This window comes from Pteropus alecto, unplaced genomic scaffold (genome assembly GCF_000325575.1).
Source record: "Pteropus alecto unplaced genomic scaffold, ASM32557v1 scaffold131, whole genome shotgun sequence".
NCBI classification, from domain to species: Eukaryota; Metazoa; Chordata; class Mammalia; order Chiroptera; family Pteropodidae; genus Pteropus; species Pteropus alecto.
Window position 1 is genome coordinate 25,610,912 of NW_006434709.1, and position 23,643 is coordinate 25,634,554.

The window sequence follows — 23,643 nt, forward strand, 5'->3', positions numbered from 1 at the left end:
CTTTTATTATTGCCTGCCAACTGAAGCACTTGACAGAACTGTTTACATAGAAAAAAAATACTATCAGAGAGATTTTGCCTTGGATCTCTTCTGGTTGAATTCTCAAGTAATTGTTTTGGAATGCTGATGGATTAACTCTTTTGGACTCTTAGGCATGAGTGTGCTTATCTGTCCTTCTAATCTATCTAATTTATTCTTTTTAAGATGACCATTTTAGATGTAGTTTCAATGTGTTTTATATGCCTGCCTAATCAGGAAAAGCATACATAACTTTATGACTCAGTCATGGTTATTAACATTTTTTTGCTGTGGTACATTGAGAAGAGATACGATTCTTAAGACTCGACAAATAGGGCTCACCACTTATTAAATGCTCTGTCTGCTACTTACAGATTTTAGTCTTTTTTTTTCTTTCTGGAGTTAGACTTCACTTGATAGTCATTCTTATCAAATAACTGCCTAAAACATTCCCTCTCCCTGCTGATTTGCTGCGAGAAACCCATTACTACATTAAAAACCAAATAAACTTGTTAAAATTTGTCTTTAAAGTAAGAGGAAACAGGCTGTGAATGAATAGGGACTCATCTATTTTTTACTGTGTAGAAACTCTTTGTCTCCCTCTGCTTTCTGGATAAGTGAAGTTGAAGAGCTAGGTTGGGCTCTCGGGTACCACTCCAGTAGTTTAGTCTTTGGAAGATGCTTTGTGTCTCTTAAGAGAAATGCTTATCCTCTTTAGGAATGTAGGGTCTTTATAAAGCACTAACACACTCATATTTTCATGACTTTGTATAGGTGATAGGAATCTGGATGGGATTAAACCTATTTAGTCAAATCTTTTGAAATCTTTTATTTGGGGAAGAAGGAGCTGCCTTACAGTAAAGAGATATTTATTATACAGAAGATAAACTGTGAGTTAAAATGAGATTCTGGCCTTTAACTCAAGTGTACCTATTTTGGGATTCCTTTTTATTTTGCTGCCTTGTTTCAACTTTAGGCTTAAGTTTTTAAATATTCACAAGTGAAAATAACATTCTTGATATTGTTAGAACTTTTCCAAAACAGTGCTTTTTCCATCTGTCTCATATTAAGCAACTGCTGAGAGAGAGTACCTGGAAGACTGTCACCTAGTTTGATGCTGTAGGTCAAGACATTTTTTTTAAATTGTGAGACTTAGTAGCAGTATATCTTTAAAAAATAGTTTATGCTCAATTAGAAGACCTGTTGACACACAAGTCACGCAAAGCCTTTTTTGGCAGGCTCTCCAAGTTACAAGCCACATATGTAAGGGATGTGAATAAAAGTTAATTTGTGTGTGTGTGTGATGGCAATATACAGCTTTATAGAAGGAGGCCTTCTCTGGGGTGGGTGCAGGGAGGCAGCTTCCTTTTTTTCTTTCTTTTTTAAAAAATGTGGTACTGTAGTCTTTGTAGCCATATTGGAGTTTTGAAGTCCAGGCATGTTGTTTACTTTATTGGGCATTACTTAACTTAAGGAAGATAGTTGTGAATATAGAATAACTGAATTTGATCCCCCAATTAATTCCTTACTCATATAAGTTTTCTTATCCTTTACTCCTCCTCATTACCTATATGATACATTAAAATGGTCGAGGGCTTTCTTCATTACTTTAAAAATGTATAGCAGAAAAAAGCATCAAACCTGAAAATATGATGGCAGTAATACTTGCTACTTTATAAAGCACTTTAAACATCTTGCTTTGATTTTTATTTCCTAATACTTCCAATGAGGGAATTAAGTTGGAAGAGTTGATTGCGACTTGTCTACAGCCACAGAAACTACTCAGAGGCACCCTTCCTGCTCCTCACTCACCAGACTTGGAAAGATCTTTCTTCATTTATAATTATCACATGTAATTAGAGATGATTAGGTGCAACTTTGTTGGATGAATGAAGTCTGAAATCATACTAACGAGAAAATTGGGGCATTTAAAAAGTAAAGATGGGGCAAGTCACTAAGTAGAGTGGGTCATTTTAAAGTAGGAAAGGAAAAGGTAGATGTTATAGAAAGGAATAGAAGTAATGAAGTAGAACAGTTTTGCCTGTTTTGGACATGGAGAAGCGCGAAGTGTTCAGAAGTACAAAACCAACATAACTACTGTAGAAGCTATCTTTCAAGTTATTGGTAAACATATCTCTGTATTTGGGTGTACACATATTTGCTAAACTTGGGTAGATTTTTTAGAAATGTGTGTACATAAGTAGCTACCCTCACTACCTACTCTGAAGCACAGATGTCTGTACGGTAGTTGGTTTTATGGGTAGATGATATGTATTAGAAACAACTGTTAAGTCACGAAAAACTAATTTATACATTCTCTATGTTCCCAAGGAGATGATATGCACTTCTGACTGACTGACTGGTTTTAGTCATCTGGCCAGTTGGAGTAGAATCTAGGATATTTCCTTGCTAATGTACCAGCTTAATAAAAATTATTGATACAACTTGTATTTCTATCATCAGCAAAATACCCAGTAATTCTTAATAATTTGATGGTATAATAGGTAACTGATGAAAGATGCTTATCTAGGATCTCTAGTACATTTCATCTTTTTATTGCAAAATACTCAGATTATGGGGGCAGTGTTTTTTTACTCACAGATGATCAAGCGAGGTTATTGGACAATGAATGAGGAATCAAAAGCTGAGTGACTTCACTTAAACTCTGAGCCTTGAAGCCCCTCACATATAGTAGTGATGATAATCCTATAACAGGGCTGTTGTAGGAAAAGATGAGATAACAGGACACAAGTGTTTTGTAAATTGTAAAGCTGTCTATATGTAAGACAGACAGTAATATATATGTATGAAGTGCCATTTTGACTACTTGTGTTATTATTTATATGTATATATTTGTGAGCAGAAAGTCTCTTCTAATTTTTTTCCCTATAATGTGGACAAAGGTTTAGTTTGGGCAAGGTTGGTAGGGTAAATTTTTAACTTTATTTGTAAAATGCTGGTAATGCATTTGTGATTCCGGTTATTGCATTAAATGTGATAAAAATGCTTATCCAGTGGAAAACATTCTGTTGATGGTAGTTATTACTATAATGTATGGTTATCTAAGATGAGACTTTGAACTAAAAATTTGTAAAGTAGGTGACTTAAAGGCCTTTTCAGTTTTAGTAGGATAAAAAATACATTCATGCTTCTCAGCTATTTTCATTTGAATAAACTTTCATTTTAGAGAATCAGTTAATTATGTGGCAAAATAGTCTGAAATTGTTTATTTCAGTTATAGGATACAATATGAATTAATTTTTTAGTTAAGGCCATGACAGTTTCCAAGTAGGGTGCATTGGCTTTTCAAACAGTAAACATGCAAAATCTAACTTGGGTCTGTTACACACAAGAATGCTTAAAAAAAATGATTGACTAAACACCTAATTTGTGATTCCATAAAAAGCTTTTTTTCCCCCCTTCTTGCAATCATTTCAGTAGAGCCATGGTGAATGGTTAGAACATACTTATTTTAACTAAAGACTTACTTTTGAGTTCTATAAACTTCCTATGACCTTCAGAATGCATTTAGAAAAGAGGCTTGGATTTTAATACTAGCTCAGTGATAATATTTTTTCCTTTCTGGTGGTTAATAGAATCCTACAAACTTAAGATCTTAAAATTTCTTTTTAATTAAATAGATAATAAACTATGAAGGTACTTTAGAAGCTTTAAAGCCTTGCATAAAGAAGAAACTTTATAGGAGGTGAAATTGGCATATGAAACAAACTGTTCTTTTCACATTTGAATAAATGGGTTTATGAGATATTAAAAGTTGGATTAAGTTCACTTTTATCAGAATGGGGGGGTGGTTTTTGAGTAAGTCAGAAATTTTGACAGGAAAATCATCCTTGTTCTTAGGTTTTTTTGAAGACCATTATTAATCAGATCTTCAGAAAATTGCTGTTTTCTTTTCATCAGCACTTTATTTTAAAATAGATATGACAATATGAACTGGCTATATGAATTTTTTGTTTAGAGTTAGAGGGTTTTTATTGCAGGAAAACGGCAGTGCACTTGGATACCGTTTCTCAAAAAATCTAAAGTAGGCTGTAAGGTCTAGGGAAGGTTCAGTGTGGCTCATGCCAAATGTCTCACAACTAGATGTTAAGATAGAAATTTACTGCCTTTAAGTTATAGCTAAACTCATGATTGAACAGGATTTTTGATCACAGCTCTTTTCTTAATAGGAGTAAGATGGTAATTCATACTTTGTTGTGAAAGTTTTAATTTTTTTTATTTGAAAAGCGGTAGATCTTTGTAGACACGTGGAAAACACAAAATGAAAGAGAAGAAAGTAAAAATCATACCAACTAGTGGTAACCAGTGCTAACATTTTAATGGACATCTTTTAGTTTATATCCTTTTTTTAAATGCATAATTTAATTTTTCCTAAATTGGGATCTTATTGTAATTTTGTAATTTACTTTTTCATTTTATATTGTATTTCCCTATGTGATTAATCTCTATAGCATGATTTTTTGAGTACTAAACTAATCCTCATTTTGGATATGGGTTATTTCTTGTAAATAATGCTGGCTGAACATCTTTGTAGATAAATCTTGACCTTTAGGATAAGGTCTTAAAAGTAGATTTCTGGGTCAGATGGCATGCACATTTTCAAAACTGATGATACACCACATCATATCTATTCAGAAAGGTTGTACCCATTTATTCTGTCTCCCATTAGGGTTTGGTTTGTGCTTGTTTACAAATACTTTGTTTACAAGTGGGTGTTATTTAAAAATAAATGTCAATTAGGTAAAAGTAGGGATCTTACTGTTTCATTTGCATTTTTTTGGTTACAGTTGATGTTGAAATTTTAATATGGTAACCGAATGTGAATCTCATTTAAGAGCTCCAGTTCTTAAGGGGAAATGGCAACATCCATAGGTCGGAGGTGGAAGTGGAGGATGGAGAATTAAAGAGGGGGAACAAAATAATGTCTTAAAAGCACTTGGCATGTATTGAGTGAACAAAGACAGTTATCATGTCTTCTCTTCAGGGTAAAGGAAAATCTGAAGGGGCTGGGATTAGTTTTTTGGGATAGTAAAAAGGTGAAGAAGGGCAGGAAGATAGAGGACCATACTTAAACAACTAGCTTTTTTCCCTTGATGTTATCATTTGACATATTGAGCACCTAGTTTATAAAAGCGTTTTTGGTTTGCTTGTAATGAACACCTACTGTAGAAAAGTGTGGAACAGACCCTTGTTCCAAGCTTTCATGTAGATGGGAGATCAGATAGAGTAGGGATTCCCCAGTCCCTGGGCTGTGGACTGGTACTGGTTGGTGGCCTGTTAGTAACTGGGCCACACAGCAGGAGGTGGGTGGTGGGCGGGCAAGCAAGCAAGCGAAGCTTCATCTGTATTTGCAGCCAATCCCCCATGCTAGCATCACTGCCTCAGCTCTACCTCAGATCATCAGGCATTAGATTCTCATAGGAACACTGGTTCCTGGTGCCAAAAATGTCAGGGACCCCGTTAGACTTTATGCATATTTGTGAGAAAAGTTTATTATTAAGTTTATAATTTTAGAAGTAGAAATTACTGCGTGCTAGTGTTGGTGAGGAAGACTTCATGGAGGAGATGGTCTTTGTCAGGCCTTGAGGAATAGGTGGTTCTTTGAGAACAGTGTAGGATATATCACATGTTTAAAGATAAAAAAAAAAAATAGGCAGTATGTTAGTAAGCTTTTTACAAAAGAGTCTGAGCCCTTGTCCCTCCTAAGAATTTTTCTAAAAGAGATGCTTAAAAAAGTATTAAAAGCAATTAGGTAGAGGCAATTGAAAGATCAAATAGTGCTGGAGCACGTTTAATAAAAAAGGAGTATGGATTGTTTTTCTGTGGCCAAGTACAGCAAAGAATTGGAAAAATTGCCTCAATAGTTCCAAATGTGACTTCTTTAAAAACTATGGAGATGTGTTCTCCCTTCCCCTTGTTTTCGAGCATGTATATTTATCTGCCACAAGAAATCCTGACATATACTCTAAAATTGCCAAACTAGAGAAAAAGACAAAAGGAGAGTGTACAGAGAACCTCTGACTTTCTTATCCCTTCTGTTTTTTTTTTTCAAATTAGTCACATTTTGTCTAGCTGGAAGGATGCTTGTCTGTTTTTGGCACTATTCCCTTTTTACAGCTGTTCTCTTAGTAGGAATTTTGCCTGTATTGAGCCAAGTTTGGGATTTGAGTGTATACTTTAATTTTCTATCTTTTTTTAAGCTGCTACTTTAATGAGTCACCTGAGGTAGAGAGTTGTGGCGACTCTTAATGCCTTTATTTCCAGAGTCTTGGCACATAGATGTCTATTTGAGATATATCATGAAAACGCTATTCTGAATTTAAACTTGGGTCCTTGTGTGTATATATTTTTTTATGACTCCTAACTGGTTATGATAAATTTCAATAGTTCTGTGGGTTTAATATCTTTTAACTTACCACAGAGTTAATTTTTGCATCAAAAAAGGGAATGTTTAAATTGTTTGGCCGAGTCAAGGAAACCTCTGGATTTGATGGATTTCTGATCTGTGTGTTACAAAACTTTATAGTTACCATATCAAAAATAACTTTTGGAAATGGAACTTTAGTGCATTGTTGCTTTATAAAAGCTTGTAAGAAAACAAAATGCCTTATAAAACATATGTAATAATTTAGTGTTATCTGTTGCATAGTCCAAAGAAGGTTGTTGAAGAATTAGCTAGCTCTCATCACTTTCCATTTTTACTGTCACCTCCTGACTTTGGGCTCCTCACCTTATACTCAGTCTCTTCTAGTTGCCTTACTATCTGATCTCCCTGTTTTTAGATTTTCATTATACTTCTTACTCACCCATCACTTTCACTTTATCTCTACAACACAGCTTTGATCCTATCACTCCTCTGCTTCAAATTTTTCCGTGGCTCTCCTCAGGATAATGCCCAGCACTCTTAACCTAAACTTTTAAAGTTAGTCTTAATCTCGTTTTCAGGGCTCAGAGGGATGCAGCATTCTCCTGGATGTCTTCATTAATAGCTCTGTTTAAATAACCTAATGTAACACTTTCTTTTACAGTTCTTTTAAGCTTGTTCTGTTAGAATCTTGAGAGTTAGGACTATTATTAGCAAATTGTACTTATCTAGTATCTAAAATAGTGGTTTGCTTTTTAATTACTGGCTTGAAGTAGATAAGGTGGGAGATCTTCCTCATTTATTCATGTCACATCGTATAGATGTACCAAGCATTGTTTCAATAAATATGAAACAATGAATTGCACAGTTATTTGCATGTAAACATGTATGAATATCTTACCAAAGATGGGCAAGTATAATTTTATTCCATCTTATATTTTAAAAGTCTGCACCTTAAAACTTGCCTTCAGGAAAGCTTATGAAGAAAAAAACGTTTCCCAAATGTTAAGGGATTGTATAAATGATGTGTTGACTGTATAAATGATTAAGTTTTGACAAAGAAATTTTTGGATAAAGTAAAGGGAAAAATAGCTGTATGCCAAGATTTGTTACAAAGATGAGAAATATACTTCTCTCCTTTTTGTTAACAAATTGTATTTTTGGTAACTTCAGTTTTCTGGAAATCTTGAGCACGTAAGGATTTAGTTTTGAATTATTCAAACGTGCCCATTTGGCATAGTTGGAAGATGATGGATTTGACTATTATAAAAATCTGGGTGTGTATCTTTATTTGGTTACTTACTAAATGTATGTCTTTGCAGATTGCTTAATCTGAGCCTCACTGTCCTCCTCTAATTCTTTAAAAACTTGGACCACAGAATGAAAGTACATCTCCCCCCACCAAAATAACAAACAAAAAAGTACATTAAGAGCAGATGTAAGACTTGGGTGAGATTTTTTTGCAAGACTTCCCTATAGAAGAAAATAGAGAACTTTTTTGAGACTGTAAAGTTGCAGAACCTAATAAAATTCTTCTGACTTTCTTGTTGCTTAGAGTCCCCTGAGCCATTATTCATTTTATCATCTCTTAACCAACAAAATTGACTTCTTAAATTTCAATCTCATTTAAAATATCTAATTTAACAGAATTTCAGTTGAAAACTTTATCTCTAAGTACACTTATATTCAAATATATGCTTTAATACTTGTTAATACTTGATAATAAGCTTTGGGAAAATATTTTGAGTGTATACATTTGTAATCTATTTTACATTTTTCTTCATCTATTTAGATAAATGCATAAAGGCATTTTTATGACTCAGTATTCTTTAAATGGGAACAGGAAAAATTCTGTTACATCAGTACTGGTTACTATGGAAACAATAGATTTCAAATGTAAAATAGTATGCAAATCTTATACGAAAACAACTTTATGTTTATCTCCTGATTTGATAGTAATGAAGGAAGGAGATGAACTGTCTTATATACTCTTAAAAGCATTTTTAAAGCTTAGCGATTTTTGAATGGTCTTGTTGGCCAAAGGGGCAAAGTTAATGGGGCAAAATATCTGAAGGAGTTCAGAACAGGCCTCTCCAAGATGTGCCACTTTGGCCTGTGGATTATTTTGAGCCACAGGCAGTTGAGACCCTGTGGGTCCAGGAGAAACTTCTGCCCCTCAACTACCTAGAAGAATCTACATTAGAGTCCTTGCCCATAATAAGAATTATTACAAGAGATGACATTCTATGACCTATCTATGGGCCAGGGCAGACTTCTAATTACTGAACTTCTGTTCTTTTTATCATCCTACCAGTGACCTTCCTCTCCTCTGAAGCCCTAAGGCATCATTCCTTGGCTCAGGATGCCATGTGTACCTCATTTTACTTTTCCATCTCTGAACCTCTCATGTATGTGGGGTTCTCATATGTACACACATAACTAAATTTAGTTATTTTTCTCTTGTTAATTTGTATCCTGTGGATTTAATTATTATACCAGCTGGAAGAACCTAGAAGGACAGAATAAAATTTCTTCCTCCCCCACATTATCTGATATCTGATGTTGTTCAGGAGTCTTTAAAAGTTTTTATTTTTGCAATTTACAGTGTGGTTCCAGTTGTATATGATAAAAGTTTAGCTTTATGAGTTATGTTTTTTTCTGTTTTGCCTTTTTTGTTGTTCTTTATAAGTTCTTAACATTTTATAGGAGCAAATAGTTAAAACTTTTTTTTGTTGCTGTTTTTGGATTTTCTGATTGGCTAATAGCTCTTCTTCTCCTTAAGAAAAATACTTTATCGAAGTCCAAGTTTGTCAATATTATTCTAGGCTGCATCTGTCTGGGGCAGGGGATGGGAGCCCAGCACTGCTATAAAAGCTCCCCCAGGTGACCTGTTATGACTGCAGATCAATATTTTCAAACCTAGCTGTATATCATGTCAACATATTAAAATATTTTTTACATTTACTTTTTTTTAAGGTAGGGATGTCTGTACAATGCCTCTTTTCAGGATCGTCAGTAGCTAGAATGGAGTGGTTAGTTGTATCTCAAGAGTTTTAGCAGTCTCTCATGAAGAATGGAAGAGTATAGTTGAGCATAACTTTCTTTCGTGTTAACTTTAACATCACTAGAAACTACATGTAATAAAATAAATTATATTAGCATACTAAATACCTGTAAAATATTGTGATCCTTGGTTCTTTGTTATTTCCTGAGGGCCAGCAGTGTTGGTATTATGTTGGAGGTCTGAATGTGCAGTTTCGGGTGCCACCCTGGATTCACTGAATCAGCATATGCATTTTAATAAGATCCTCATGTTATTCATATGCATGCTAAAAGTTTTGAGAAGCACTGCTATTGAGGATATAACACTAAAGTAATAAGACCTGGTCCTTCAATAGTGGTCTAGTCATGTATTTTCCTTATAATTTCCTTCTTTTCATTATGCATTTGGCTACATAATGTCCAAAACCCCTGTGAGTGATATATTAGATTTATTTTTAAATATAGTAAGTCCTCAACATCAATAGGTTCGTACAACTGCAGTGAAATGACTTATAGTGAAACCATGCTTACCATAGGCTATTAGATACAAGAGTTAAATTTCTATAGCACATTATTGTCACAAAAGCATCACCCAACTTCTGAAGGAAGATCAAATACTTCTGATATTAAACATTGAAATAAATGTGAGCTATATGTACATTTAAAAGAGATTAATAAAATGATTATTATTTTCCAATCTACTTATTCTAGTTCAAGGTTGATAGTGGCTAGAACCTATCCAGGCAGCTCAGGGCACAAGGCATGAACCAACTGTGGGCAGGACGCCCTTCTGTTAGAGAGTGCACTCATCCACACCCACACTTACTCAGACTGGGACAATGTAGACACATAGATTCACCTAACGTGCACATCTTTGGGATATGGCACGAAATTGGCATACCTGGAGAAAACCCATGCCGACATGGGGTAAATGTGCAAACTCCACACAGACAGTGACTCTGACCCAGAATTGACATTTTTTTCTCATCAATGTTATAATAAAAGGATGTTAAATGAAGCGATGTTGTTTGAGGACCTGCTATACTAGAACTTGTGTCTTGACATGTATTTTAGGGAGCATATGCATGTTCTATTGATGCTTAAACTTTAAAAACTTGTAGGAGTAAAAAGTCCCTCTCCAATGTAAAAAGCTGTCTCTCAAGTTTTTAAAAAGTGTTAGTAACTTCATAATACCTATATATTTTTTAAGCAAAATATTTTGGCATGATGAAGTACTGGATTCAAAGGAATTCATTCAAAAAGGAGTAAATTTGCCACCATTAGAGACACTCAAAATTATGTTTTGCAGGTCCTGAATTCAGGTCAAGAGAAAATATTTTAAAATTAATTTGAACAGTGTCAGAATTGATGGACAGCCCCAGTTTTTCATCACATTGGAGTATAACCTTTATGGGCAATTATCCTTGAAGGGACAGTACTAATTAGAATATTTTTTTCCCTGGAAATTGATTAATGAATTAGTTGTATTACTTTATCCTCTCATTTAATAAATGAAGGTGCCAAGAGGAATAGGTTGGATTTGATTTTTTCAAAATCTGCCTTACCAAAATAATTTACATAAAGTCCACTGATTTTTGGGTATGGTTTGATGAGTTTTGATACATGTATAGTTTTATAACCACCACCATCACCACAATCATGATGTAGAACATTTCCATCATCTCAAAAAGTTCCCTTTATAGTTTTGTAGCTTCGGCTGCTGTAACGAATTACCATAAATTGGTGGCTTAAAAAACACACACATTTATTTCTCAGTTATGGAGACTGGGAAGTCCAAGATTAAGGTGCCAGAGATTTGGTGTCTAGTAAGAGCCCTCTTTCCGATTTGCAGATGGCTGTCTTCTTGCTATATCCTAATATGTTAGAGATCATCTGTCTCAAGTCTCATTAATCCTGTACGTGAGGTTCCACCCTCATAACCAAATTATCCCCCAAAGGTACCACTTCCGAATACCATCACTTTGGGGATTCGGGCTTCAGCATGTGAATTTGGGGACACACAAACATTCAGTCCATAGCGCTCATCAATTCTCTTCCTTTACCTTCAGCTCTTGGCAAGCACTGATCTGGTTTCTGTTACTATAGGTTTGCTTTTTCTAGCATTGAATCAGACAGTATAATATTTTGCGTGTGACTTCTTTTAGAAGAATGCTTTTTAGATTTATCTGTGTTGTGTATTTCAGTAATTCTTTTCATTGCCAAGTAGTAATCCAGTGTATAGATTTAACACAGTTTATTCATTTTCCAATAAATGAGCACATTTAAGTTGTTTTCCATGTATGGCCATTATGAATAAAGCTGCTATGAACATTTGTGTTCAAGTCTTGTTGTCATATGTTTAATTTCTCTTTTAAGTACCTAAGAGAATGATTGCCGGTTGTATGGTTAAGTGTATGTTTAACTTTATATAGGATATTGCCAAAACGTTTTTTCAAAGTGGTGGTGTCATTTTATATCCTCATCAGAAATATATAAGTGCCAGTTGCTCCTAACAAACTCTTTTGGTATTCTTATAAATTTTAGCTATTCTGGTGAGTGTGTAGTGTATGTCATTGCGGTATTAATTTATATTTCTCTAACATCTCATGGTGTTGAGTATATTTTCATGTGCTTATCGACCATTTATATATCTTTGAAGTGTCTGTTAAAATCTCTCCCATTTTAAAATGGAATTGTTCTTATTGAGTTGTAGGAGTTCTTTATATATTCTCAATACTGGATTTTGATGAATGATTTTTATGTCTGTCCTGAGGTATGTTGGTCTGTAGTTTTGTTATCTTGTAATGTTTGTCTGGTTTTGGTACTAGGATAATAATATTGGCTTCATAAAATGAATTGGGAAATGTTCACTTTTTTTCTATTAGAGTCTGTGTAGAATTGGTATAATTTCATCCTTAAATATTTGGTAGAATTCAGTGAATCCATCAGGGCCTAAAGTTTTCTTTGTAAGGTGTTTAATGGATTTGATTTTAAATCTGAGTTTTTTCAGTTTCCCATAGTAAAGAGTGAGTACCTTCTTTTATTTAGCCAACTGATAATGAGTTTCTTTTGGTAGGATTCTTGCTTTCAGATTTTAGGAGGTAAGAATCGATGTGTGTTTAGAACTGTATTTCTGGGGAAGTGGGTTGAGGTGTTTGGTGGGATAGGCACAGAATTTTGCAATCAGTTGACTTTGTCTTGTATGTATTGTAAACATTTTATTTTTGGTCCTCCATGGCACTCTTCTGCCCCTCCCAAGTACTAGATCTGGTGGCTTGATCAGATACATGTTTTAAAAAAATTTTCCCCAAAAGTAAATCATTGGTGGTGTCCGGTCCTTCCTAATGCATCAAATCAGGAGTCACAAAATGTGTTTTTTTGATGTTAAGACTGATTAGAGTTGGAGGTCGATCTAATCATTATACTCTATCCCATCAGCTTATGATCCAGTAGTCTTAAGTAATCATTGTACATTGCTGCCTTTCGAAGTCTCCATTTTTAGGTAGTGAAGACTACTTGGATTCTATTTCTGCAGGACCTTAGATACTCCTTAGTTGATTCCTGGGTAAACAGTGTTAAGTCAGATATTTAGTTGTTATAAGTGTGTGTTATTTCTAATTGCGATTTTGTTTTAGGAAATCTGTTTCATTCTGTATCATACTTGTTCTTGAAAATAAATGAAAAGAATTAGATATCTTACAGATATTTATTAAGAACATAAACTAGATACCTAATATATGTATATGGTTATTTAGTAATTATTTTATACTTAATACTAATATAACCTTTTAAGGAATTTTTCTTCATGAACTAGATTAGCTGGATTAATTGAGGCTTCTTAGAGCCTCTTCTAAGGCTCTCCTAAGAGCAAGATAAAGCACAAGTCAGTATACCCCCTTTCCCTGGTAGCATTTGCTTTAACAAGCATAAGAGGTCTACATTATTTTAAAGACCTTGTAATTATATCCAAAGTTGTTATTGTCTGATTCAAATTTTCCTTGTTGATGCTCTAAAACTGTGGCTAGCAAATGCCAGAAAAAATTTTTCTTCAATGATTCCTTGCTTTTCCACTTATAAAATGCTTTGTTGTTGAAGTACTTTGAGTGAAATTCTGACAATTAGGTCAGGTTTGCTTTGAAATTACATATTGCTCTTTCTTTATTGGCTTTACTGATGCATTCACTTTCTGAAAAATTCTGTTTTGTCGATAATGATCTCAAATAGTAATTTCTTCTTGGCTTCCAGGTAACATTACTGGAAAATTCTTCAGTGCACCTGGAATGGCACTTAATACTTACTGCTGAATTTCAGTGCCAATCAGTTCTCTTCCTAAACCTCTCAGACCATCTTTTTTAGCTAAAAACATATTCCTTTGCTAGCTCATCTATCCAGTTTTTAAGCAATCTGAAGAATGTAGATTGTGCCTCTATTAAGGAAATGGTCTCTTTGGTTCAGAGTTTTATAGATTTGCTGATACACACATTCTATCACGTTGCCTCACATCATTAATCAGCCTGTCACATTTAGCAAAAATTACTGATAATTTTACTGACCTAGAGATCTATGCTTCCTTCAGTTATATTTCCTTGTCTGTCACAACTGTGCTTTGTCGAACATGAATGTTTGACCCTGGAAGATAACTCATACTCTTTTATTTCTCACTTCTGTAGATTTTAAAATATCATGCTTTATTTCTAGAGTGACATTTTTCTTACTTTTAAAAAATTGATATTCGGTGATATACTTTTTTTTATATTATAGCGAAAGCAAAACAGTTCCAAATTTGAAGAAAATTTACAGAAAAACCCAGCAGAATCCATATATTTGTGCTAAGCACACCCTCAGGTTTTTATCTAAATGACTAAACTCATATTGTACAAGCAAATATATAGCAACTATAAACCTTTTCGATTAGTTTTCAGCGTTAAATTATGTACTGTATACAAGGTATCCCACTGTACTCTTAAATATGCAAGCACCGTATAATCTTTTTTGAATTTAAAAAATTATCTGCAATATACTGTTTAACTATTTAATACTTTGCTACTGTAGAATTAAAAGGACTTCTGGGTTGTAATCGACACTTTTTTCTTAAAGCTACTTAGATTTTAAATAGACAGTTCATACAAGAGGAAACAAATACTATACGTAAATGGTCAGCATCAATCAAGGATATGCATATTAAAGCAATATGGATATTGTTACTAAAGAACTGAATTTTAAATTTAATTTGAGTTTATATTTTAAAAAACTGAAGTAGTTTTGTCAGTATGGATGCAAAAATGAATGGAAACTTATTTTGGTATTTGATTCAAAAAAGTTTTTTTGAAAACATTGTTTGGAAAAACCTGTATATGTGAATCTACTTTTTCAGTTCTAAATTTTATGAAATTTAAGTGATCATGTATTTTTTGATAAACATGAATGTCCGAATTGAAATATTCTATAAGTGTAAAATACACAGTGGATTTCAAAGACACTATGAAAGAAGAATATAAATATATTAATTTAAAAATATGAGTTGAAATGACAATATGTTGGGTATATTGGGTTAATAAAATAATATTAAAATTATTTGTCTTGCCATTTATCTGGATTCACCTAATGATATATTAAATTGGAATTTAATTGTGTTGTACCTTTCCTGGAAAGTTTACTTTTTTGTGCATTCAAATAGCATACCTGGCTATATCTGTATACCATTGGAAGAGGCAGTGATAATATTCTTTTAAATTAAATATTGATTGCTTTTACTTTAAAAGATTCTCTCTTGTAATTGCTCTTTAGATTGTATTTGTCACCATTTGTATCACAGTTTGAAGTAGTGTTGGTTTTGCTATGTATAGTTAAAAGTGCCTTGTGATATGGAGGCAAAGACTTTTCAAATTAAATAAGGTAGATTTTTTTCTGTAAAGAGATAAAAAATGTATTAATATGGGTATGTAGTCTTTGAGAATAGTGGTTTTGTGGATAAAGTATTATTGCACTCTTGACTAATGTGCCACTCCTCAGTGGACCAACTGTCTCCTGGGAAAGAAGAGGGACTATCATTGCATTGAACAAAGTAGATACTGTATGTTCCTTAGATTAGAAACTGACACTTAGTAGACGACAGGCTCAAGGAGTCATTCTCTTAAAAATGTTGTTGTGGGAGAGAATAAGTTACCCAGGAATAACTTGTTGCTACATGGGATCAAGCAAGGAAGAAAGCCAGATGTGTTACATAGCCTCTGAAATTAGCTATTCGTTTTTTTTTTTTTTTTTAACAGAAATTTCAGCTTTAGGACTTTGTCTCTGCTGTTACATGTTCTACAGTTATCACTATTTAGTAAGGTTCTTCTGCAAGTTTTACCTTCTTCTGGTATGCTGGGTGAACAAAGGAAGGGTTTATGTAGCTGTTTGGGGAGCTATGTAATTTTGAAGTGGTGGCTATGGTGTTTGGTGAAGAAGAGCTCCAGAGGCTGGTGAAACTCTAAGCTATACTACCTTCCTCACTGACCATTCTTGTATCTTCTACTAAAATACTAATCCTGTGCTTTGCTTTAATATGAGAAGCTGTACCATTGGTTACTCTTATTAAATTAGAGACTTGTTAGCTTTATCATAAGTATCAGTTTTGGAGACTTCTTAGGGCCTTAACATAGCTCTTTAAGTTTGAAAAATGTCTACATTTCATATACACGTTTTAATCTTTGTAACTTGGAATAATTTCCAGGTTATACCTACAAGGAAAATTGGAATCTGAATTATTAGGTGAAATTGATCCTTCTCCTCCCCCTCCCTCCAACTTGTTTCTGTGTGCATACAGTAGCAAAAGTTGTTTATAGAATAATACAGGGCTCAGGAACAGCTACTGTTCATAGGTAGGTAGCTCTTAAAGACGTAATTGAGATAGAGGCCATATTTAGTATTGCTGCTTATCTGTATATCTAGTGGGAAATCTATCGATATTCTTGGTCCTATTACAGAGGGAATGAGAAATCCAATATGTACTTGAACAGTACTTGTGACTATTTTCAAATGATTATAACGGGGGTCTGGGTGTGGGGCGGGAAGTTATTTGAAATTTTGCTTTAGTCGTGATCCTTTAGGAAAAGTTTATAATGTAGGAATTAAAGTAATGAGTTTCTCTCTTTTTTTTAAATCCTAGGTGAGAATTATGAAGACGATGACCTAGTAAACTCTGATGAGGTTATGAAGAAACCATGTCCAGTTCAGATTGTTCTTGCTCATGAAGATGACCATAACTTTGAACTTGATGAAGAAGCTTTGGAGCAGATATTGCTGCAGGAGCACATTCGTGATCTTAACATAGTAGTGGTATCCGTGGCAGGAGCTTTTCGTAAAGGGAAATCATTTCTACTGGACTTCATGCTTAGATATATGTATAACAAGGTGAATAGTGTCTTTTAAATTGAACCCAGTTAAAAAAAACCAGCCAACCTTATTTTAAAACATAGATAAAAAACAGTAAGAGCTATATTTTTAGTTTAAAAAAATATATTTCTTGATAAGACTTCTCAGTTAAGACAATAAGTTTTTTTGAGCTCTTCATTCTTCATCTCCATAATTCCTTTTTGCATATAGTACCTATTGATATATATGATTGAGCATCTATGTTCCAGGCATTGTAGTTCTAATCCAAGATGTCTGAGTGTACTCTAAAGTCTCTGAAGTACTATTCATCTCTCCCTTTCTATTATTTCCTCATACTGTCCCTTGATCACTTTTGCAACCATAGGGGAAGTAGGCTGCTAGAGAGCCCTTTGTAAAAGTATATCTATGCTCCTCAGTTAAGTCACCTGCAGTGACTCTTAATTTTTGAGATAAGTAATTACTAGTTCCTTATAGTGGCTTCCATGGACTTTCATGTTAGCCTCATTTCTTGGCTTTATTTGTCAGGTATACTGTAGTTTTTGTAGTTCCTTGAGCGTGTCTTGTTATTTCGCAAATGTTGCTGTATCCTTGGCTAATATTTTCATAGGAGGCCTTCCCTGATGTCTAAGATTATGTTACGTCCTTATCCCAACTTTTGTGCACAGGTTATATGTTTCTTTGGTGCTCTTTTTTTTTTTTGACACAACTTTAGTCACTTATTTTTTTTCTGGCTGTTTTACCCTCTGTCAGAAGTGAGCCTTGATTACCATATCTCCTGCACCTAGCATAATAATTGGCCCATAGTAAGCACTTATTTTCTATTTTGGTCGATGAACCTTCCTCTTTCGATGTAATTATTATTTCCCTTGCCGTCCCTGATTTTGACTTTTTCCCCTTGAAAACAAAAAAAATTTTTTTCACTTGAATCAGAATGTTTTTCTAACTGTTGAAAATTGAGCCTAGGGAATGGGAGTTTGATAGGGACCAAGAAGGAATTGGAAATTTGGAATGGAGCCACATAGTGGGAAGGGCTTTACAGAAGGCTTTTGACATTTAGATGCCACATGAAGAAGCTAGAACTAACCCTCTGACAGAATTATGTAATTGTCTAAACATCTGTCAGGGTGCTCACCTTTATGAGTTCTATGTAAACCTGTAACTGGGTATATCTGCCTTGAGGTAAGTAGTAAGGTAAACATTCCCAGTTATTTTTCTAGGAAGCTTTTCATAAAGTTCTTTTCATAGGGATCTTTTTAGGCATGTCGCAGTATGCCTGAGTACTAAGAATGTAGTTCATATTAAAGAACACTATTTTACATATATTGGAAATTGAGAAAGATACAGTATTTTAAAGTTTTTCCATTTAGACTTGATTTTTTCTCCTAGAGTTTCACATCTGAAATAGAGATACATATAGACATATTCTTTTAAAAGAACACTGTACATTTAAAGGTGATGAAGAATTCTTGCATTTTGAGGTTCTGACTCCTTAAGTTAGTTTGTGTGTATTATATCTGTCTGTGTCTGACCTGTTCACTGCAAATAAATGTGTATTTGATTACAAGTAGGTCACAGATAGTAGAATGTTAAAAGGAGAAAGAAGCTTGTCTCACTTGTCTAGCAATGACAGATAAGTTCCACCTCAGGTAGCATTTCTGATTTGATCTCTGATCAATTAGTAGTGGCTCTTCAGAGGTGGAATGCAGCCCACACATGTGTCATGTATTTGAACTCTTTGAGCTACCAGAATTCCCTCCTCTCCTGGGGGAGGCACTGAAGCCACAGAAAAGTTATGAGGGCATGAGTGAGGTTACATACCTAGTTAGTAGCTTCTAGGTTGAAATATCTTTATTAATTTTCACTCATAAGGTTTCCAAATAGAATTTCTGATGTAAGTAATTTAATATTAATTCTCTTAATTTAAAATTGCATTAAACAATATCTGATTTTTGGGATAAAATGCCTCTACTTTTTTGTGGATAACATGTTTCTACTGAGTAGTTGGTCATGTTCTTCCTGGGAGATGAAAGAAGGAATAACAGTGGGATAGTTTTGAATTTATTTCCTTAACTTATATGCCTGCAAAGGTGGGATGCTAGCTGAAGAAGGTAGGCGATAATATATGTGGTCTTTTGTGACTGGCTTCTTTCACTTAGCATAATGTTTTAAAGGTTCATTTATGTTGTAGTATTATTGGTACTTCATTCTTTTTTAAGACAATAATATTCTATTGTATAGATGTGCCCAATTTTATTTATTCATTAGTTAATGGACATTTAGGTTGTTTCCACCTTTCAGATGATGAGTAATGCTATAATTATATTAATATGTATAGTATATTACTAATTTTATATAATACATTGACATATATAGTAATATTAGGTAAAATTCCAGCTTCGTTCTTTTGTATGTGCCTCTCCAGGTGTCCCAGCACCATTTGTTGGGAAGACTTTTCTTTCCCCGTTGAACGGTCTTGGCACCTTTATTGAAAATTAGCTGATCATAGGTACATGAATTTATTTCTGGACTCTCAATTTTGTTTAAGTGATCTCTATGTCTATTCTTATGCCAGTACTTATACTGTCTTGATTACTGTTGCTTTGTAGTCAGTTTTCAAATCAGGAAGTGAGAGTCCTCTTATTTTGTTCTTCCTTTTCAAGATTGTCTGTCTATTCTAGGTCCCTTGCAGTTTCATATGAATTTAAGATTTGGCTTGTCAGTTTCTATAGGAGGTTAACTGAAATTCTATTTGTGATTGGGTTGAATCTGAAAGTTTAATTTGAAGAGTATTGCCATCTTAATTTTAAGTGTTCTAATCCATGAACATGAAATGTTTTCCTATTTATTTAGATCTTTAATTTCTCAGAAATGTTTTGTAGTTTGCAGAGTATGTTTAACACTTTTGTTAAATTTATTTTTTATGCTATTATAAATGAAGTTTTTAAAATTTTATTTTCATATTGGTCATTGCACGTCTACAGAAATACAATTGATTTAAAATTTTTTCAATTGATTTTTGTATATTGATCTTATATCTCGCAGTCTTGCTCAACTTAGTTAGTTCCAGTAGTTTTTTAGTGGATTTTTTAGAGTTTTCTATATATAAGATTATGTCATCTGTAAATAAAGATAGTTTTACTTCTTTTCCAATCTGAGTACCTTTTATCTTTTTTTCTTGGCTAATTGTCCTAGCTAGAACTTACAGTATAGTGTTTAGTAAAAGCGATAAGAATGGGCATCTTTTTTCCTAATCTTTAGGGAGACAACATTTGGGTTCTCACCACTATGTGTGATGTTAGCTGTAGGATTTCTTTTGTAGATTTTTAAAAATTCTACAAAATTTAACTTCAGGAAGTTCCTCTCTATTCCTGGTCCGCCAGGAGGTGTTTTTTTTAAATTTTTATTTTCATATATTTTTAATCATGAATGGATGTTGGATTTCGTAAAATACTTTTTTTTTTTTTGCATCATTTGACAAGATCATGTGTTTTTTTTTTTTTTTTTTTAAGCCTCTTGATGTACTGGATTACCGTATGAATTTTTTGAATATTGAGCCAGCCTTGCATCCCTAGAATAAATCACACTTAGTTGTGGCATATAATTCTTTTCATACATTATTGGTTTCAGTTTGCTAATTTTGTTGAGTAATTTTACATCTTTGTTCATGAGATATGTTGGTCTGTAGTTTTTCTTACTTGTAATGTGCTTTAGCTGATTTTAGTATTAGGATAATTCCGGCCTCATAAAACGAGTTAGGAAGTGTTCCCTCTGCTTCTATTTCCTGGAAGAGCTTATAGAGAAATTGTGTTATTTCTTCCCTAAATAATTGGTAGACTTCACGAGTGAAACTCTCTGGTCTTGGTTATCATTTTTAGAAGGTTATTAATTACCCATTAAATTTCTTTAGTAGATATAAGCCTATTCAGATGATCTATTTAGTGTGTGTGTGTGTGTGTGTGTGTGTGTGTGTGTGTGTGTGTGAGAGACATTGGTGGTTTGTCTTTCAAAGAATGGGTGCATTTCCAACTAAGTTACCAAAATTGTGGACATAGAGTTATCTCTTTGACATCATGGAATTAGTTTTGACTCTTTTTTGATTTCTGATGTTATTAGTTTGACTTTTCTCTCTCTCAAATCAATGTTATTGATCTTTCAAAGGACTAGCTTTTGATTTCATTGATTTTTTTTTTCTGTTGATATCCTGCTTTGTTCTTTTCAGTTTTATTGGTTTCTTCTCTACTTTTATTCTGCTTGCTTTATGTTATATTGCTCTTTTTTTCTAGTTTCCAAAGGTGGAAATTTAGATGATTGGTTTTAGATCTTTCCTTGTGTGTGTGTGTGTGTGTGTGTGTGTGTGTACCCAATGCTATAAATTTCCCTCTAAGCGTTGCTTTTGCTGCATTTTATACATTTTCATAAGTTTTATTTTTGTTTTGTTTTAGTTCAAAATATTTTAAAATATTTCTCTTGAGGCTTCTTCTTTGACCCATGTGTTATTTAGAAGTGTATTGTTTAAACTTCAATTATTTGGAGGTTTTCCAGCCGCAATTTTTTTCCAGCCCCAATATTATCGGTTTCTAGTTTAATTCTATTGCGATCTGAGAGAATAGTTCATATAACCTGTTCCTTTAAACTTGTTTTAAGGCCCAGAATGTTGTCTATTTTGGTGAATATTCTGTGTGAGTTTGAGAATGTTCTGCTGTAGGATGAAATATTCTGTAATTCCAATTAAGTTCATTTGATTGCTGGTGGTGTTCAGTTCAACTGTATACTTACTGATTTTCCGACTGCTGCTTGAGAAGTGTTGAAGTCTACAGATATAGTGGATTTGTCTATTTCTCCTTGCAGTGTAGTTTTTGCCTCACATATTTTGATGCTTTGTTGTTAGGTGCACATACATTAAGGACTGTTAAGGTTTTTTTTGAGAATTGACTCCTTTATCATATGTAAGACCACTCTTTATCCTGATAATTTCCTTGTTCCGAAGTCAGCTCTGGCTGAATTTAATATAGCTACTCTAGCTTTCATTTGATTAGTGGTTGCATGGTATGCCTTCCTCCATTTTTTTTCTTTAAAGCCATCTGTGTCTTTATATTTAAACACTTTTTTTGGTAGACAACAAATAGCTGGGTCTTCTTTTAAAATCCATTTTAAAAGTTTATGTCTTTTAAGTGGTTTATTTAGATCATGCACATCTAAAGTAATTGATATAGTTGGATTAATATCTTACATTTGCAACTATTTTGTTTGTTGCACTTTTTGTTTCTTTTTTTTTTAGCTTCTCTTTTTCTGCTTTTATTAGCTTTAATTGAGCATTTTATATGATTTCATTGTCTATCCTCTCAGTATATCCATTATACTTTAAAAAATTTTTTTTAGTGATTGCCTGGGGTTTGCAATATACGTTTACAGCTAATCTAATTTGACTTTAGAATAATACTACTCTAAAATACTAGCTCAAGTACCTTATGACAGAGTATTCCCAATGCCTTCTTCCTGTCCTTTATAAAATTGCTGTCGCTCATTTCCCCATCTGTATATGTTATCACTCAATACATTGTTACTATTAGTACTTCGAACACACAGTTGTCTCAAATCAGTTAAGCATAAGAAAGATAAAAGGTTTTATTTTACCTTCTTAGTCTTTCTCTGGTACTCTTGTTACATACATATGTCTGCATTTCTGACCTATATTATTTTCTTTCCCTTTGAGGACTTTTAACATTTCTTGCAAAGACATGTGTACTGGCGACAACCTCCCTCAGCTTTTGTCAGAGGAAGTCTTTATTTCAATTCTTTCACTTTTATTGGATAACTTCGCTGGATACAGAATTTTGGTTGCTGGCTTTTTTTCTTTCAGCACTTGAAATGTTTTACTTCACTCTCTTCTCATTTGTGTGGTTTTTGATGAGAAGTCCAAAGTAATTTTTATCTTTTTTCCTCTATAGGTAAAGTGTTTTTCATCTCATGCTTCTTTCAGGATTTCCTTCTGTCTTTGTTATTTTGGAGCTAGACTGATATGCCTTTATTTGTAGATATTTTGGTATTTATACCTTTTGGTGTTTTCTGACCTTTTCTCAACCATTATTGCTTTTGATGTTTCTTTTATTTCTTCCTTCTCCTTCTACTATTTTCATTATATCTATATTATGCCTTTTGTGATTGTCCCACAAGCAGAAGGAGCTCTGTGTGCTTTGATACATGTAGACCTGTGGCTGGACCACCAGCTCTGTGTTTAAAGTTTACCTAGCTCTTCTTTCACTTTGTTGATAAGGAATGTTATCTTTCCTATGGCAAAATAAGAACTTGTATCTTACTATTTAGAGTAGGTAGGAGTTCTTTATTGTTGGTAATTATATTACATTGGTAAGCTTATGTTTATTCACTATATAATATTTGACTACATTTAAAGTTCAGGTGTTTTCAGATTGCCTTTTGCAATTGAGATTTATTCTGTAAGAATCTTCTCTTTCTCTTTTTATTTTCTTGGAGGGATAAGATTATTTTCGGAATTTCAAGATTTAAGGCTTTTTTTTGGTCCCCACAGTAGTAAATGGTACCAGATTACTATTTTTCAAGTCTAGATTTACTTTTATTTATGACAGCAAATAGTATCTGTTACAGTGAGGCTGCTTCTAGAATTCACTGGAATGCTCCTTGAGGGCAAGAATGTTTGTTCTTGTTCATTGCTGTATCCTTAGAGCCTAGAACAGTGGCTGGCACATGATAGGTCTTCAATAGATATTTGTTAAATGCAAATATATTTTATGAAAATTATCAGAGTTCATTATATTAGAGAAATAGGAGACTTCTTAACTTCA

The 23,643-nt window shown here is 33.5% G+C and overlaps 1 protein-coding gene across 2 annotated transcripts in view; it reads left to right on the plus strand.

The window, feature by feature from the left end:
• Window positions 1-23,643, plus strand: part of ATL2 (atlastin GTPase 2) — a 43,091-nt gene that overhangs the window by 1,450 nt on the left and 17,998 nt on the right. For both annotated transcript variants that reach the window (XM_006909666.3, XM_006909665.3), the window contains exon 2: window positions 16,596-16,840. In XM_006909666.3, coding sequence (XP_006909728.1) covers window positions 16,596-16,840 — 245 coding nt within the window. The remainder of the gene's footprint in view (window positions 1-16,595; window positions 16,841-23,643) is intronic.